The sequence below is a fragment of the Empidonax traillii genome, unplaced genomic scaffold, assembly GCF_003031625.1.
Source record: "Empidonax traillii isolate 1590-97213 ecotype Southwest subspecies unplaced genomic scaffold, ASM303162v1 scaffold515:size447783, whole genome shotgun sequence".
Taxonomy (NCBI): domain Eukaryota; kingdom Metazoa; phylum Chordata; class Aves; order Passeriformes; family Tyrannidae; genus Empidonax; species Empidonax traillii.
In genome coordinates, this window is record NW_020955708.1 from 219713 (window position 1) to 236118 (window position 16406).

The 16406-nt window shown below is 41.2% G+C and overlaps 1 protein-coding gene across 1 annotated transcript in view; it reads left to right on the top strand.

Annotated features, from left to right (window-relative positions):
• Positions 1–970: 970 nt before the first annotated feature.
• PLBD1 (phospholipase B domain containing 1) overlaps positions 971–16406 on the top strand; it is a 38566-nt gene continuing 23130 nt past the window's right edge. Inside the window, exons 1-3 of the mRNA XM_027896752.1 lie at positions 971–1166; positions 8061–8280; positions 14989–15072. Of these exons, the coding sequence (XP_027752553.1) occupies positions 1088–1166; positions 8061–8280; positions 14989–15072 (383 nt within the window). The 5' untranslated portion in view covers positions 971–1087. The remainder of the gene's footprint in view (positions 1167–8060; positions 8281–14988; positions 15073–16406) is intronic.

Consider the following 16406-nt stretch of genomic DNA (forward strand, 5'->3'; position numbering starts at 1 on the left):
TAGTCAAACTGAGAGAAGCATGTGACAGAGGTGAGTTTCTCATTTGGAAAAAACTTTGAAAAATATTCCTCCAAAGCAAACACACAATCCATTCATGATTAGACACTTAAGAGTTAATTTTCACTGGGGAGGTAAAAAAAAAAAAAAAAAAGTGACAGCACTGTGTTTTATGCTTATCTCTAAGAGCAGTTCAGAACAAAGCAGTGATGGGTATGGAACAATCCCTGCAGCCAGCAGTGGTGTTTCAGTGCTCTTACCCTGGGCTTGAGGCCAAGGCTTGCTACTTGGCCTGAACTGGTTGGCATGCGACCTTGTTATATGAGGCTATTACAGGCACCGGTATCAAATTTGAACTGTCTTAAACAATTACTGAAACACAAAGTCCAAATAAATAGCTCTTTTAGGATAGCGGTAGAATATCCAACACTGGGAGAAACAAAACGATAGTGCCAAAAAAATTATCTCAACCAACGGGGTTCAGACAACAACAGTGCACAGTGCCTAAAAATGATCTGAACCAATGGGGTTCAAGGGAAAACCCCATGAAAAGTTGTTTCTACGTGGAAAACCTAGGAAAAGGTCTCATTTTTTCTGCTGGGACACACAGGACAGTTGCTGTTCCCAACAGGGCCGAAAGCTGCTCTTCCTGTGATGCAAAACGTGTAGTTTGACAAGGCACCACCCTACTCCTGCTGCTTTTCGGAGGCCCTTCCTGATAAACCTTCGCCTCTTTTTGGTTAATCACCACGGAGAAGCCCAGCGGCGCCGTAGGCGCTCGCCTGGGGCCCTCCCCTCAGTGTCTTGCGAGGTCGGACCTCGGCCGGGAGTGACCCCGGCACCAGCCAACCCTTGGGGGCTCCGAACAACTACTGGGTCAAGAAAGATGCCGGCCGCTCCCGGGCACATCCCCACGCACATCCCGGCAGCCGGCGCGGGGAAAAACCGTCGCCCCGCCAGGGCCACCTCCAGCACGGGACACCGCGGCCGGGGCGGGCGCCGGAGGAGGCGGGGGCAGCGCCGAGACCTGCCCTGAACGAGAGAACTTCTTAAAGTCCCGCCGCCTCCCGGCGCTCGCAGGAGCGGCAGGATGGCCCGGCCGGGCGGCGGCGTGTGCCGCTACTGCTGGGGGCTCGTCCTGCTGTGGGTGGCAGCGGGCGGCCGCGCAGGTGAGGCGAGCGGGCGTCGTGGGGGCGGCCGGCACGAAGCCCCCTCGCTGGGGTGGGCGGGACGGAGGGAGAGAGCCGGGCTGCCCGAGCCCCGCGAGTGCCCGCCCCCGTCCCGAGGGTGCCCGGCGGCCGGGAAGGGTAGCCCGGCCCGGGCTGTGCCGCGGCTCCGGCGGAGGCAGCGCGGCTCGCCCAGGGGACCCTTCGGGCTCCGCGCCCCGCCTGGTGCGGCCGCTCCTCGCCGCGCCTCCGCCCGTGCTGCCTGGGACGCGGGTGCGAGGACCCTCGGTCCGGGCGGGGTCTGGTGCCTCACGCCCTGCTCCGGCAGCACCTCGTGCCCCCGCGGCCGGGCAGGGGCGGCCCGGCTGCCTCGTGGGTATTCGGTGCTGGCGCTTCCAAAACATCTTCCCAGTTCCCAAACTAAGGAATCCAACAGATGGGAAGTTACCTTGAGCGCCCACCAGTGCTGGCTTTCAGTGTCATATGCAGGCATGGGAATCATTTAGGATGGACGCTTTGCAGTGGTGCTGTGGCCTATAGCAGTGACTTGAGACTGGAGTGCTGGCTTGTTGGGTACAGGTCTGTGTTTTGGATGTCTTAGGGAATCACATAATGGTTTGGGTTGGAAGGGATGTTAAAGGGATCACCTTGTTCCAACAGTCCTGCTATGGGCAGGGACACAACATCTCCCTCTTCTGCTGCCTTCAGTGAAGGTCTTAAGGGCTGGATTAAGTGCTTATCGTCTGGGAATTTCCGAGTTAATTTATTAATTGCCACAAAACAAGGAGAAATTCAGTTAACAGTTGTTTCAGTGTTTGTGAAATGTTACATGTATGTAATTTTGTGGACTGTCCTACCTCATCTCGCAGACCTAGTTTTCAAATTTTACCTGGGTTGGCAAACACTTCAGTACTACATCAGTAGGATAAAAAGGTCAGCTGTGAATCATGCAAAGGAAGTGAAAGTTAGTTTCGGGTATGAAGTAGAAATCAGTTGGGTATTAGCTGAAACTAACATCATAATTGAAGTACTGGTAGAAAACTAAGGAGCAAATAGAAATGTCTTTAGGCTATTTAATGGAGTAAACATAGCTTTCAATATTGTGAATCGTCTAGATGCCTTATTGTGTTTGTTTTTTGTTTTTTTTTTTAAAATTGGTTCATTGTTCTTTAGCATTTTGAATGCCTTGAAGATTCTTCATTATACAGTTTGGGAACTGTTTCTAGATAATTTTCTCTAATAAAAATGGCTTAAATTGAGGTACTCTGATGTAGTGAAGCTACTTGTTGAATGATTATTTTTGTTTCCTTGGTGGATGACCTGTACTGGGGACCTATAACTGTTTTGGCAAATCTGCTGTGTTAGCTAAGCTTTTCTAGTAAGTATCCTTGTGAACATGAAAACCATACGAGACTGAAACTCTTAATTGATAGTTCACATTTGAATATTGCTTTTCTGTGATGTAAGCACAAATCAGGGGATTAGACTTCAAATAATGACAGGCTTGTTGGAAGCAAATTGAAAAATTACTTAGACCTGAAACGCATGAGGAAATAGGATGAATTAAGGCCAGTAGAATAGGAAACACAAATAGCTTATATTCAAGCAGATCAGAAAGCATTTACTCCTTTATTTGAAAATTACTGGGCTTTGTGTTAATTTCTTGTGTGATTTAACCTAATCTCTAAAGAAGCCCTGAAGTACTTGATATTTGTTTTGTAATGGATTCCAAGCATAACTCTATTTTGCAATTTTACTTGTTCTTTAGACATATACAGCCTTCTTTAAATAGTTAAAAGGATGGTTCTTAAAAAAAAAAAAAAAAAAAAAAGACATGGACCTGTTAGAGCAGGACAAGAGGAAGCCACAAAGATGATCAGAGGGCTGGAGCACCTCTCCTATGAAGATGGGCTGAGAGCTGGGGTAGTTCAGCCTGGAGAAAAGGAGGCTTTTAGGGAGACCTCGCTGTGGCCTTCCAGTACCTGAAGGGGGCTTTTGAAAAGAAGAGAGAGGGACTGTTTACAAGGGTGTGTAGGGACAGTAGTTTCGAATTGAAAAGAGGGCGGGTTTAGATTAGATGTTAGGAAGAAGTTTTTTACTGTGAGGGTGGTGAGGCACTGGAACAGGTTGCCCAGAGAAGCTGTGGATGCCCCATCCCTGGACGTGTTCAAGGCCAGGCTGGATGAGACCCTGAACGACCTGGTCTAATGGAAGGAGTCTCTGCCCATGGCATGGGGTTTGGAACTAGATGATCTTCAATGTCCTTTTCAACCCCAGCCATTCTGTGATTCTGTAAAATTTTTTATGGGAAAATAGGCCAAGCTCTATCAAATAACAGAATTAAACAGAAACATCTTTACTTCAGGTTGACCTGAAACATTTAAATGCTATACTGTGAGAATATAATCTTTACTACTGATTCTGTAGCTGTAGGAGAGGATATAATGAAAATAGATGTGCAAATTTGTTCTAGTTTTTTTTTTTTTTTTGTATTTCAAAGTGATGCAAAACTAGTTTTCAGTGAAACAGGAGAGTGAAATCTTCCTTATTTAGTGGAAAGTTTATAGATGGAATCTATGAGGAACAGTTCTACAAAAAACTTCACTTTTCATAGAATCATAGAATCATAGAATAGATTGGGTTGGAAAAGACCTCCAAGATCATCAAGTCCAACCCCTGATCCAACTCCAATTACTATATCATGGCACTAAGGGCCACATCCAATCTCTGCTTAAAAACCTCCAGGGATGGTGAATCCACCACCTCTCTGGGTAGGCTGTTCCAATGCTTGATTACCCTCTCTGTAAAGAATTTTTTGTAAAGCTATGGGTGAAAATATAGATTAAAATTCATAGTTAAGGAAGCTAGTAGTTTTCATATTCATAGGAGATGCTTGTAGTTGTTAATTTAGCTTGTTACATGTGACCTAACCTGTGTTTCATTGCTTGTGAGTTGGCTTGTTTCTCAGTGTAAGGAAAAATAGGAGTATTATTTCTCACCCCTTGACCTTTTACTTTTTTCATCTTCAAGGAAAAGAGTTCTACTCATTCCTCCAATTAGAAAGTCCAGTAGCCTAACCAGATACATGTATGTTTTGAAAACACCTTATGGCTGGGAAAACATAAGAAAAAACAGCCTTTTCTGGCATTCTTAAGCCATGTCAAGTGTTATTTTTTTAGGTATAATTTATTTAATAAATATTAGTGAGAGTTATCAAGTAGTGTGTGTGTTGGATGGTCTTGGGCCATCTCTGTACTGCTTTTCTTTCATTCTTTGTCTTTTCTGTCAATTCTGTTCTTTCATGTCCTGCTCAGCATTTCCTCTTGTGTTTCATCTTGCCTCAGTCCTCTTGCTTAGTATTTCCTTTAATTGCTTTCTCCATATTCTCACAAACATTTATGTATTTCCACTTTGCTGCTGCCACCAAGTAAAAGACAATCTCCAGTTTTTAAATAATGTTGGAAATGCCCGTATTGACCCAAAAAGGCAGAGAACAGATTTGGCATTGCAGCCTAAAAACCAAGGGGACTACCACCACCTCCTAGTCATGGGTGATATATGCTCCTTTTTCCATTATGTAGGGAATAATCTTGACAAAAGACAGGTACTTCTTCCTTGCTATAGAAATTTCATCACTCTCCTAACTGAAGTCCCTGTTTCTGGATATGTATTTAACAGAAGGGTTGATGTGTCTTTAAAAGCAGGCAGTTTGAGGAAGGATTTCCCTCAGTCCTTACTGACTGCAAGAGAGGAGAAGAAACTCCTATTTCCAAACTTGTTTTGTCATTGCACTTTTCCACTTCTCTTTCCTACCACAGAGTACATTGGTGGTTGTGCTAGAACTGTGTATTGCTGATGCTGTGCAGTTCTCCTGGCTGGCTCATTGCAGGGAGGGAAAGGATGATTCCACTGACCTACACTATCCCCTGGGGTTTTGACTCATTCATTGCAGTAAATAGTGTGTTCTTTGGTGTGTTATTTGTATTATTCCAAGCAACACTGTTATGGAATAGTCACACAGTATCACTTGTTTGTTTGTTTGTTTGGAGGTTGTTTGTTTTGGTTTTGTGGTTTTTTTTTGGTTTGTTTTTTTTTTTTTGTTTTGTTTTGTTTTGTAGGGGATTTTGTTTGTTTGTTTGTTCTTCAGAGCCCTAATGTCTTACCTTTGATAAAAGGATTATTTGTAGGTTCATGGAGACGTTGCATTTGATTTATATGCAAGAATTTACCAATACAATTGCTAGGATGAGAGATGCTAGGGCCTCAGCCTCCAAAAATAAATACAAGAATGCCAGTATTATTCAAGGGAAAGGCTCCTGTTGTTTCAGAACTCAAACAGGATTGTTTGGAAATGTGCAGTTGCTTCTTGCATGTCTGTATTCCATACTATACTTCAGTTCTGCGTCATACTTTTCTTCAGTTTTCTTGGCAAAGGCAGTCCTACTTGTTTAGATGAACACAACAAAATTGTAACAGACTAGGTGATAGTAAATGCTTTGATTACATTGAAGTGTAAGTGTATTTGAAGTGTACACAGATTTATAAGCTTGTCATTTTAACTCCAACTGCATCAAGGTGAGGTGGGATGATGAGTGACTGAAAAAAAGAGTCAGTAATGGGGAATAGTGTTTTCCAGCATTATCGTTAAACTACGTCCATGACAGCTACTTTGATGCTATTCCTCTGAGGGCCTCTCAAGGTTTGTTGCAAATTGTCCTGTAATGTAACATTTCCCCTTCTCTCCCATCCTCTTTGAGACCTAGTTTTCTTCAGTTTAAATTTGTCATGTAGTGAATTTGGGGCAGGGCAAACTCCAAGGGTAATGGAAAAGTTTGTTCTGACTTTTGAAAATAGCTCTGAATGTTCATGCTCTGGCAGAGCATAAAACAAAGCAAGCCAGCCTGCTGTGTTAGAGTACCTGTGTCAGATAGGTCTGTCTGGCATTGGCATCAAGTTTCTTTTACAAAAGAAAAGAACATCTATTTTCCTTTATGCAGAAGAAAGTTTTTCTGACATACCAATTTAGTTTGCGGGCACTAATAACAATACCCAGGTGCCCTGGTTCCTCTTGACTTCCTGCCACCTTTCCACAACCTCCTGAAGAAATGGGAAGATGATCATGCTTTGCCTTGCTTTGTTCTTGCTCTTTCTACCCATTCCTCAACACCTTTGTGTACTGGGCACATGGCCTGTCTCTCCTCTGCCCAGCAGTGGGCTTCTTGGTTGGAATCAGCCTTCCGGCTTGCTGCTGGACAGGCAAGTTGTGTTTTGCACTTTGCACCACTTCTTCACAGGACCTCCCTTTCTCTTGACTTTTTTGCTGTGTAAGCTTTAGCTTTGTAAGGTGGTCTTTGGCTCTCTCCAGTGATGAACCTTATCAACCTGCTCTTCTGCTCTTGTGCTCTTCTGCTCTTCTGCTTACAGATTTTTCAGTTTGAGTGATTCCCATGTTTACCCTTAACCTAAAAGTAGAAATTACTGCATGTATTATTAGAAGATAGTTAAGGAGACAACAGAAAACTAAGCACATAGCTGCTTGAAGAGTTCCCCGAAGTTTGTCATGTCTCAGTCCTTTAAATAGCCTCAGTACCTGGCAGATGAAAAACATGTTTCTAAACACTGTGTTCCAAGTCCCTGAAATGACTTAATCTCTAAATAGCCATGTAACAGCTTCTTTTTATAGAATGAGGGGAAAACCAAAAGTTTTTTCACTACTAAAATTCTGGTTCTGCTAATGTGTCTTCTGTTCCCATGAGAAGTGTCTCTAGTACATCACGAAGCCTGACCTAGTGTGCAGTGATACAAAGTCTGGCTGGAGACTGGTAACAAGTGGTATATGCCAGTGGTTGATACTATTCAGCATCTTCCTTAATGACCTCAGCAATGGGGCAGAGTGTACCCTCAGCAGTTTTGCTGATGATACACCAGAGCGCTGTACAGCCGTTCAGAGGGACTGTTTGTGAGTTTATCCCTTAAAGCTTTTCATATAATTCTGAGAACTCTGACTCATGAGTTTCGAACGTTTTTCACTTAAAATACTGTATGAGTGATTTGATCACTCTTGAATAAAGAGCTGATGTAATGTTCCATTTTAGGGAAGTTTCAATTAGAATTGCAGGGTGTGGGGTTTTGGGGGTTTTGTTTGTTTGTTGTTTTGGAAAGCAGTGTATCTTTCTCTTTGTTCTTCAGCTCAGCAGGATTAAAACATCAGTATGTTTCTTAAAACAGCAGTCCAAGTGGAACTCTGAGCAGTGTAGTGCCCTTAATTCCCGTTCATTTTACACTTGGGATCGATTCTATTCCAGATGGGTGATGGGCATTGTGTGTCTTAATAAAGGATTGCATATGTGTGGTGCTTTTGTCTTTAAGCCTGTGGTTCACTAAGTCCTAGTGCTTTGGTTATGCCATCTCCAGGATTAGTTGCCCAGAAAGTCAGTTTTGAAAACTTTTGCAACTTTTTGAATCTTTAGGCGAGAAAGAAAGCCAACAGTAGCTTATAATCCTTTGCAGTTCCTAGGGCATGCTGTCTTCCAAAGTTGTTTTCAGTAAGATTTGTATATATTGTCTTCTGGACCAGGTAAGGAAATTCTTTTCTGAATCTTATGTCGACACTCAGCTGTGTTGGAGCTCTACACTTAAAGAGTTGTAGATAATGTCCAGAAGAGTAACATGAGAATATTTAGCTGTAAGCTTGTTTTAAAACTCCAGTTGGTTCTCATGCCTTTTTTCAGTACATTAACATTATTGTTGATCTCCACAGTAGAACTAAACCTGATGGAGAGCTATAAAATTAACTTTTTTAAATTGCCAAAATATTGCCTTGACATTTCAGTATTGGTTAGGAAATACCTACTTATGTTTGTTTGTTTCCCTTGCCCCCTTTCTTCCCCACCATAGAAATCCGCTATGCAACTGTGTACTGGAATAAAGCTGAAAAAACACTTCAGGTCAGGAATACACTGGACAGGAGTGGAGACGCTTATGGTTTCTACAACAACAGTTTACAGACAACAGGTTGGGGAGTCCTGGAGATCAGAGCAGGCTATGGCAGCCAGACCTTAAGCAATGAAGATATCATGTATGCTGCTGGCTTCTTGGAAGGCTATCTCACAGCTCCGTAAGTATCTAAGGATGCAACTCAATTTATGGCACTTCAAGTGGATTTCTGTACTTGTGAGGTTTTTTTGTTTGTTTTAATTTCCCTAAATACCCATCCATTTAAACTAACCATACATTTTGCAGCTGTATGCTGTTCTTTTAATTAGTAGGAGGCATAAAGTATAGCTTCTTCATGAGGGGATCAGATGTGCACTTCTCATTCTGCAGGCTCTCCTAACACCTCGGTGAGATAGATGAGTACAGCATCTGTGTTACTGACTAACTAATGTAATCACAAAAAAGTGTATGTATGTGTAAGGAAGTGCATAAACCCTGTGTTGTAAATAATTGCAAAAGGGTTAGCAAAAAAAGTAGTTATTTCCACAGCCTGTAGTTAAGTGGCTGACCAATAGCAGACGAGACGGTTGAGAGCAGATCGGTCAGGGAGAAATGTTGCTAGCAAGGTCTGCGGGGCTTCCTTAAGGACCTTTTTCAGCAAACACTGTCAAGAAACTGCTGGGGAGCAGATACCAAAACTTCAGTGCATAGGAAGTTGTTTTGGCCAACTTAAAAAAAAAAAAAAAAGATATATATATATATATATACTGATAAGCCTGAAGGCAGTCTGACGTCAGCGTCAGGGTCAGCGTTCTCCTGAAAGCCCTAAGGGACCAAATTTCTCCCACTATGAAAACTGACTGAATTTTGTACTTGTTATGATTCCAGAGCAGGTGTTTTTTTTCCCTAAGATAAAACAAAAATAAATAAAAAATCCCCCTCAACACCAAATACATAACCCCAATCAACAGCCAACCAAAAAAAATAATCCCCAAACCATACCTTGTTCTTTTCTTGACTCAGCTGAAAGACAGAATGACACTATGAAATACTCACTGGCAGTAGATGACTGTGCTAGGTTGGACTTGATGATCTTGAAGATCTTTTCCAAACTAAATGATTCTGTATAGCTGGTGATGTAGATAAGAACATCATGCATGGCTTGTTCAACCAGCTCCATCTTTTCCTATGATTAAGTTGATAGAGGAAAAGAAAAATTCCAAAATTCTGGTGCTTGGATGGGGAATAGTTGGGAGAGGTTTGCAATGGCTGCAGTGACATGAATTCGGCTTCATCAGCTTTGCTTTCAGAACACTGAAATAAATACCCACAGCAAGGGAAGGTTATCTGAACATTTGTCAGATATGGCTTCTGGATAAGGTAATATAATTAAGAAGATATTTTAAGATCAGTTAATATTTATGGATAGTTCTCTGATCATACGATAGTGTCACTCTAGTAGGCTCTGCTGGTGAGGCACAGAAGTCTCTGGAAGCATACAAGGGAAATTCAATAAAGTAAAGTAAGACAAGTAAAACTTGTCAAAACCAGAACACTTCTGAGGGGAAGAGTAAAGGAATCCTAGAGTTTTGAGCGCACAACCTGTACTCCAGGCAGGAAACAAAATGAAATACATAAGAGATCCGATTGTATATTGTTGGATTATTTGGCTTGAGAGGTTCCTGTTTTGTGCTATTCAGTCAGTTTATGTCAAGGATGTCTGGATCTGGGTGATGCTAGCGTAACATTTAGAACATTGTTAAAATTGGATATGGCTCAACAGATTTTTTCATTAAGGCTTTACCTAGGTGTATTAATCTCCTAAATGATTAAGCTTAAGCTTTGTCATACTATAGGTAGCTCAGGCTATGCTAAGCCCGATTAGATGTCAGGTAGTGTTCTAATAGCAACAACTCATACCCTGTTCCTCTTCTGCCTCCAGAGTAGATTTATGTGTCTTCCTTTCTCTTAAACAAACATAACTATATGCCTGTTCCTTTAAATGTGATTTGAATGTGAAACAGTGTCTGCAGAGGCTTATTTGCTATCATAGTCTATGCTGAGTTCTAGACGAAGGAGATTTCCCCTTTGTTTGTTGTTTTTTTTTTTTCCCATGGGTGTTAAATGAAGATTCACAGAAGTGAAGTTATGCAAATTATTCCGCTCAAGACTTTCACCTTCCCCCGGTCAAGTGCTTACTGAGGTTGGTTCCTAGCCCTGGCTGTTGTTGCTGTAGGGCTACCAGCATTGGTTGGCCTTTTATGGAGAAATGAATATAGCAGAAATAGTAATGAACAGAGATCTTAAAGTCTGTGGAAGTGAAGCTGATGGTTTGTATCAATGTGGAAAAGTAGGGCTTGAGACTTTGGCTTTTAAACAAAATTGGAAATTTAACTGTTTTAAAGGAGATTAAGTGTGAGAGTGGGTTAAGATGCAAACCCAGAAGTAGCTAAAGCCTTTCTTTTCTAGGAAAACTTTTTGAGAAAATCCACAGAGAAATCCTCTGACAAGTGCAAGATCCAAAAATGCTTATCATCACTAAAATGACTATCAAATATGAATTTGGGTTTTTTGCTATGTATTTGCCCCATTGTACATCTCTAAATGCAGTGGAAGCATATTTCTCACTGGGGATGATGAACATAAGCTTTTTCTGTCAGGTCATGTAAAGCCATTTTGGATAAAGGAGGTTTTTCTGGAGACTAAGAATACTTTTTGAAAATGCTTCAACTAAAGAGTAGAGATGAATTAGTGATGTACTCTCTTGGCCTTTGAGAAGACAGAGAACCTATTACTTCAGGTTTCAGCTGCATGGCTTTGGTAGTTTTCTGTTTGGCAAACTGCAACTAATGAATCCTTTTATACACTGTTTGCAATTTCCTGAATTGCAAAAGAAGTGAGAAGTCTCTAAGTCTGCAGATGTTAAACTTGCTCTCAGAGCTCCATTTCTCCTTCATCTTGCCTATAAATTCACAGTATTGTAATTAACATGCAGGCAGAAGTTCTATCTTGGGGACAGTTAAAGTCCTCTGAAGTAACACCAGGAAACAGCCTATCTCAATCTCTAGCACTACTCCCATTGGACTGCTTGGCCCGTTCAGCCTGTCTTCAGGGAAACTCTCCAGCACCATCACAACTTCCCTTATGAGAAGGTGTCTCTAAACACTCTCTTTCCACTTTTGCACGCACCGATGCCCTCAGTAGCTGCACTCAGCTCAACCTTCCTTTTGAAGGACTTGGTAACAACAAGGGAGACTGTAAGTAGGTGTTTAGCTTTGGGAAGGCTCTGTGTGCATTGAGAGCCAGTTAGCTGCTGGAGAGAAGACTCTTGTGTCAGCTGCCTGTACAAGCACCTCAGGTGGCTCAGGCGCAGTCCTCCAATGTGAAAACATGGGGTATGCTCGGTAATTGAAGAGCCCTTTAGCACATGGCTACCTGCTGTCTTAACTGCGAGGTGTCCAGCTGTCTTGCATCCATAGGCGGTAATGACTCACCCTGAAATCCTGCTAGGAAGAGCTCTGATGAGATGCATTAGTAGGAGGGAAAGGTTGTGTGCTTGATCCCGGGTTGAAGCACAGGTTCCTGCAGAAGCTGTTGGGTGAGCAGGAGCTGCGGCTAGACAGTGCCTGCAATTTGGAGACCTTCAGGAATTCTCAGCTAGCTCAGTTCTCACGTTACACTTAGGGCATGAAGGAGAGTTTTAAGACACAGCTAGGCCTCATCACGTAAGCAAAAGAGTGACCAAGTACCTCTCTTAAAAGCATATGCTTTGCATTTAGTAGGAACCTAAGAAGACTGTAAACCAACCAGACTGAAAAAAAAAAAAAAAAAGGCAGAATATGAGGTATGCTACAACTGTTTTATCTCAGATTACTTGGGAAAAATTAACCTCATCTCTAGCTGTATAAGTCTGTTGTAGAAAAAGTGATAGTTCAGCCAGTCAGACCAGTTTACCAGTGATGGTAGAAACATAAGCCCTTCCTAGAGCATGCTTCATTCATGCTTTTCTAATGTTGGCACCTGATTCAGATGGTAGCTATATGTGTTGAAAATACATAGTGAGGGGTTAAATAAATTGAATCCTAGTGTCTGGGGATCCAGACACTTGTTTTTATCCCCAGTCTCTTACCCCTCTGTAAGGTCCAATCCTGTCATCCAGCCAAAGATACTTACTCTGGTTTTCTTAGGTATGGATTCTCTTTCTCCATTGGAAACAGAGAAGTATTAATGAGGCCTTTCTTTACTTAGTGGCAGAGCACATCCAGATCTGTGACATTATTTTAAATAGCTCCAGTTGGGGTCTGCCAGGAACCTAAGAGCAGTATTTTAAATTTGAAGCAATATTAATTTTAGTCTTTTCTGATACAGCTTCCACTGACTTGAATCCTGTCATCTTCCTCTCTAATTTGAAGCAGGGCTCTGCTTTTCTGTTTTTAGGCTTTGAATTCTTGTCGCATATTTGTAATTGCCTTGCATTTGGCTTTAGATGTAGTTGCTAAGCCTTACCTTACTAAAATGATCCAATTTACTTCAGAGAATAATATCCTTATGAAACATGCAAGCCATGTGCATAGAAGCTCTGTTAAAGCAAAAATATTAAAGAGAGTAACTAGGGGAAAATTTTGTGATAACACTGGTTATTAAAAAACCCCAACCAATACCAGGACTTGTCTGTCCCCTGTTAGCATATACAAGAATGAAAGACATTAAAGAAGCTGTTTTCAGTCCCCTGATTGTGAACTAACCCAGCTTCTACACGAGTCATTACAGCTTAAAGATACTGCTACTGTCAAATCTGCCTTTGAGTGCAGAATAGGGAGTAGAGCTGATGGTTGAGTCTGGAAGCCTGATCCTGGCCTAGGCAGTGGTTAGAGCAGTATCCTAGCTGTGTATCCTTCTCATGTGGTTCTAGTCATTAAATGACCATCTGCCAGGTGAACCAGCTCGTGCTGTTTGCTCCACATTAGTGACATGAATGCTCTGATTTGTAGCATGGAGCAGGCTAAGCTCTAATTTCCTTCCTAAAATTACTTGGGATTTTTGTTTGCTGAATTCCCTGTGAATGTGCAGGGGTGGAGAATATTGATCTGTCTCTTCAAGTTTCTTATCCTCTTCAAGAAGTAGGTTATGGTTATATCATGCAGTCTTGTGTTACATGGGAGACAAGAAACTCTAGAACTAAAATTAACGTTGTAGCTGCAGTTTCATGAAAGGTGTACTGGTGTAAAGCTGCTGAATGCACCTCTCTCTTGCCCCAGCACCTCTCTCCACAGATCCCCTCAACTTATGTCTGCCCTTTCATGCATCAGTTAATGTACCAACATAGTATAGAGCTGCCTTTTTGCACCAGCTCTGTTGCTCATCTGTTGGCATAACAACCTAACTCAGACTACCAGAAAAAATAATTCACATTTTTCCTGGGTTAATGTTTTGTCTGAATGTGTGCAAACGATTAGATCTGGTAGTCAGAATAGTACCAGAGCTAAGATAAGAAGCAGCAGGATCATGCAATCAAGTTCATGCAATCATCTGGGAATGGGGCAAAGGAAAGAGAGTAGAGAAGATCAGTGGATGAGTCTCTAATTATCAGTAAACCATTCAGTCATCTGTCTATATTCTCTAATTATCCCCTGAGGGAAATTGGGAAGAGCTTCTGTCTGCATCCCTCCCAGAGAAAGCTGCTCTCATGAGTTTTACTACCGGAATTCTGTTCTGCTGGCATGTGCTTACCTTGAGGCTGGTATCTGTTTCTCAGTACTGTTTTCTTTCTCTCAGCAATTGGTAGGAGATAAATTTACTGATGATTGATGTAGTTCTATCTCTATCAACTCCAGACCTCAACAAAATAATTCTCTGCTGATTTCTTCCTTTTTTATTTTTAAATTTGATCAGTGACTGAAAAAAAAAAATTAGTTAAGTTTGACCCAAAATTAAGAAATGTTGAAGTTCTGTTTTGGTTTGAATCAGTCAATTACATTTCACCTAAAATGGAAGGATGACTTTAATATCTGGATTCCTGAGCATTTTTGGTGGTTGATTTCATCTTGAAGGACTTGAACAAAAACAAACAAAAAAGCCCTAACCAGCTAACCAACAAAACCTTTCAACTTGTGTTTCTATTAGGTAATGGGGATGAAATGGTTAACTAAATAAAGAAGAAAATTTACGTCTCCATAAAGCTGAATCTGTTTAGGGCTGGCATGAGTGGGAGTTTCTGTGGGAACATACAGGATCAACTTACAGTGCTAATAACACCAAGACTGTGGGTTTGATCCTCGTGTGGGCCATTCATTTAAGAGTTAGACTCGATGATCCTTGGACTCAGAATATTCTGTGATTCTATAAACACTTTAAAATAGGGATGTTTAGCTTAATCAGGAAGGAAGCACGTGGTTAATGTCAAGTAAAACCTGCTAGGTACCATGCTGAAATTCTCTCTCCAAATAATGAAATTAACTGAATTGGCAAATTATATTAACTTCACCCTTGTGGGTTTTTTGGTTCCAAATAGAATAGCTTTCCAGAAAACTATTTTTGTTGTGCTTTAAATTAACGTGCTAATGCTTTCAAGATGCTTTTGGCATACAAATATTCCCTGAATGTGCAGTTTTGCTATGAAGTAGTTCAGTCTCATTCTTGCTTATCTTTGCATTATGCAGCAGTTTGAGCAGGCATCGACAACATCATTTATTTTAAGTTAAATTTCAACAATCCATTTGTGTTACCTTTGCTATTTGTCATACACTGGAGTAATTTCTGCGAGTAGGAAAAGCTTATTTTGTGAACTGTGTTGCTTGTCTGTCAGTGCTGTCACTGTTTATCAATGGGTTGGTAAATTCAAGGAAGGAAAGATGCAAAAGAATAACTCCTGCTACTTTTATTCTTTCAGGCAGATGTATGACCATGCTGCAAATATGTACCCACAGTTAATTAAGAATCCCACCGTCCGAACTGGAGTTCAGAATTTTATGGCGTATGTATTTAGTTACTAAAAATAAATTATTCAAGACTTGGGGTTGGAGGGTGACAGAATTTTCAAGGCGTTTTTATTCTCTTCCTATTGGGATAAAGGAAATATATGCTTCCTTTCCTTCTGGTTGAATATCATTATTATTAAAAAGAAATTCTAAGTATACATGAAGAAGGGCATATACCCTTCCCTAATCCTGGTTCTTGCAAAGAAATGTTTAAAACCATGTTTAAAAAGGGTGTGGATAATGTCAATGAATTCTGAAGGTCATTCTAGTAAAAAAATGTAGTAAAAACCTGGTACTTTGAATGTTACTGAACAGTGGTCTCCTGGCACCTTAATCTTTTTAGCATTGTGTATCCTTTCCTTCTTCTGTTAGGTTAGTATCTTATTCTGTCACTGATTTAAATTCTGTTCTAGTCACAAAAGTCCTGATTCACTTTTCTCTTCAGCTGTATAAATCAAAAGTAATTCTGCTTGAATAATGCAGCTACACTGGTGGGAAACCACAAGTTGAGAGAAGAACCAAGCCAGGTACTGGAAAACTCAGCCGTGATTAACAATTTTTTTATCTCCTTAGACTTATGTTTTTTCCATTACAAATACTTCTGCAAAACTGTCAGTACTGGGGACTATTTTCTTCCATCTTTCCCTTGTCTTGTGCTTTCTGCAAGGGGTCATATATCTGACTAATTCTATTATTGGTGCACATATATAAAGCTGGTTGGTTTTAGCTTATCCAAAAGGTAGACAAAAAAAATCTCAGTGCTCCCTTGCTATTATTCTTCAGCACTGCTGTGCTCCTCCTTGTGAGAAAAATCTGACAGCCACCATATCAATGTGTTTGGTTTTTTTTCCCCAGAATGACTTAGCAGTTTTATTCCCTAAGATGCATTGTTGGATGGAGGGGGGCAATACTAGGTGGCCTTGTGTTGTTTTTCTATTGCGTATAGCCTCAAAAAAAGTAAAGCATCACTGCTTTACTTTACAGTAGTTTTGCAATATGAGTTGCTGCACTGTGTTGGAAGTCTTGAGCCCTGAATGGTCTGACCATATCCCTGTTTCCTCCAACATACTTTTTGCATCTTGATGCTTCTAGAAAGCTAAATCTGATTGGTTTTATCATCTGTATACCGCTGGAAGAGTCAGCTTCCTTGACAGGTTTGTTCTCTCTATTTTGCTGCTTTATGTAGTGCTGGATGGATAGATACAGAGGATAGAAGAGGCCAGAATCTGGTCCCGATTTCCAAGGGTTCTTTTGTGGCTCTTTGTGCATAGCAAAAGAGGGAACTCTAGGAGATCCTTATAATATTGGCTGCTCCTGCCCCTAGGGTCTG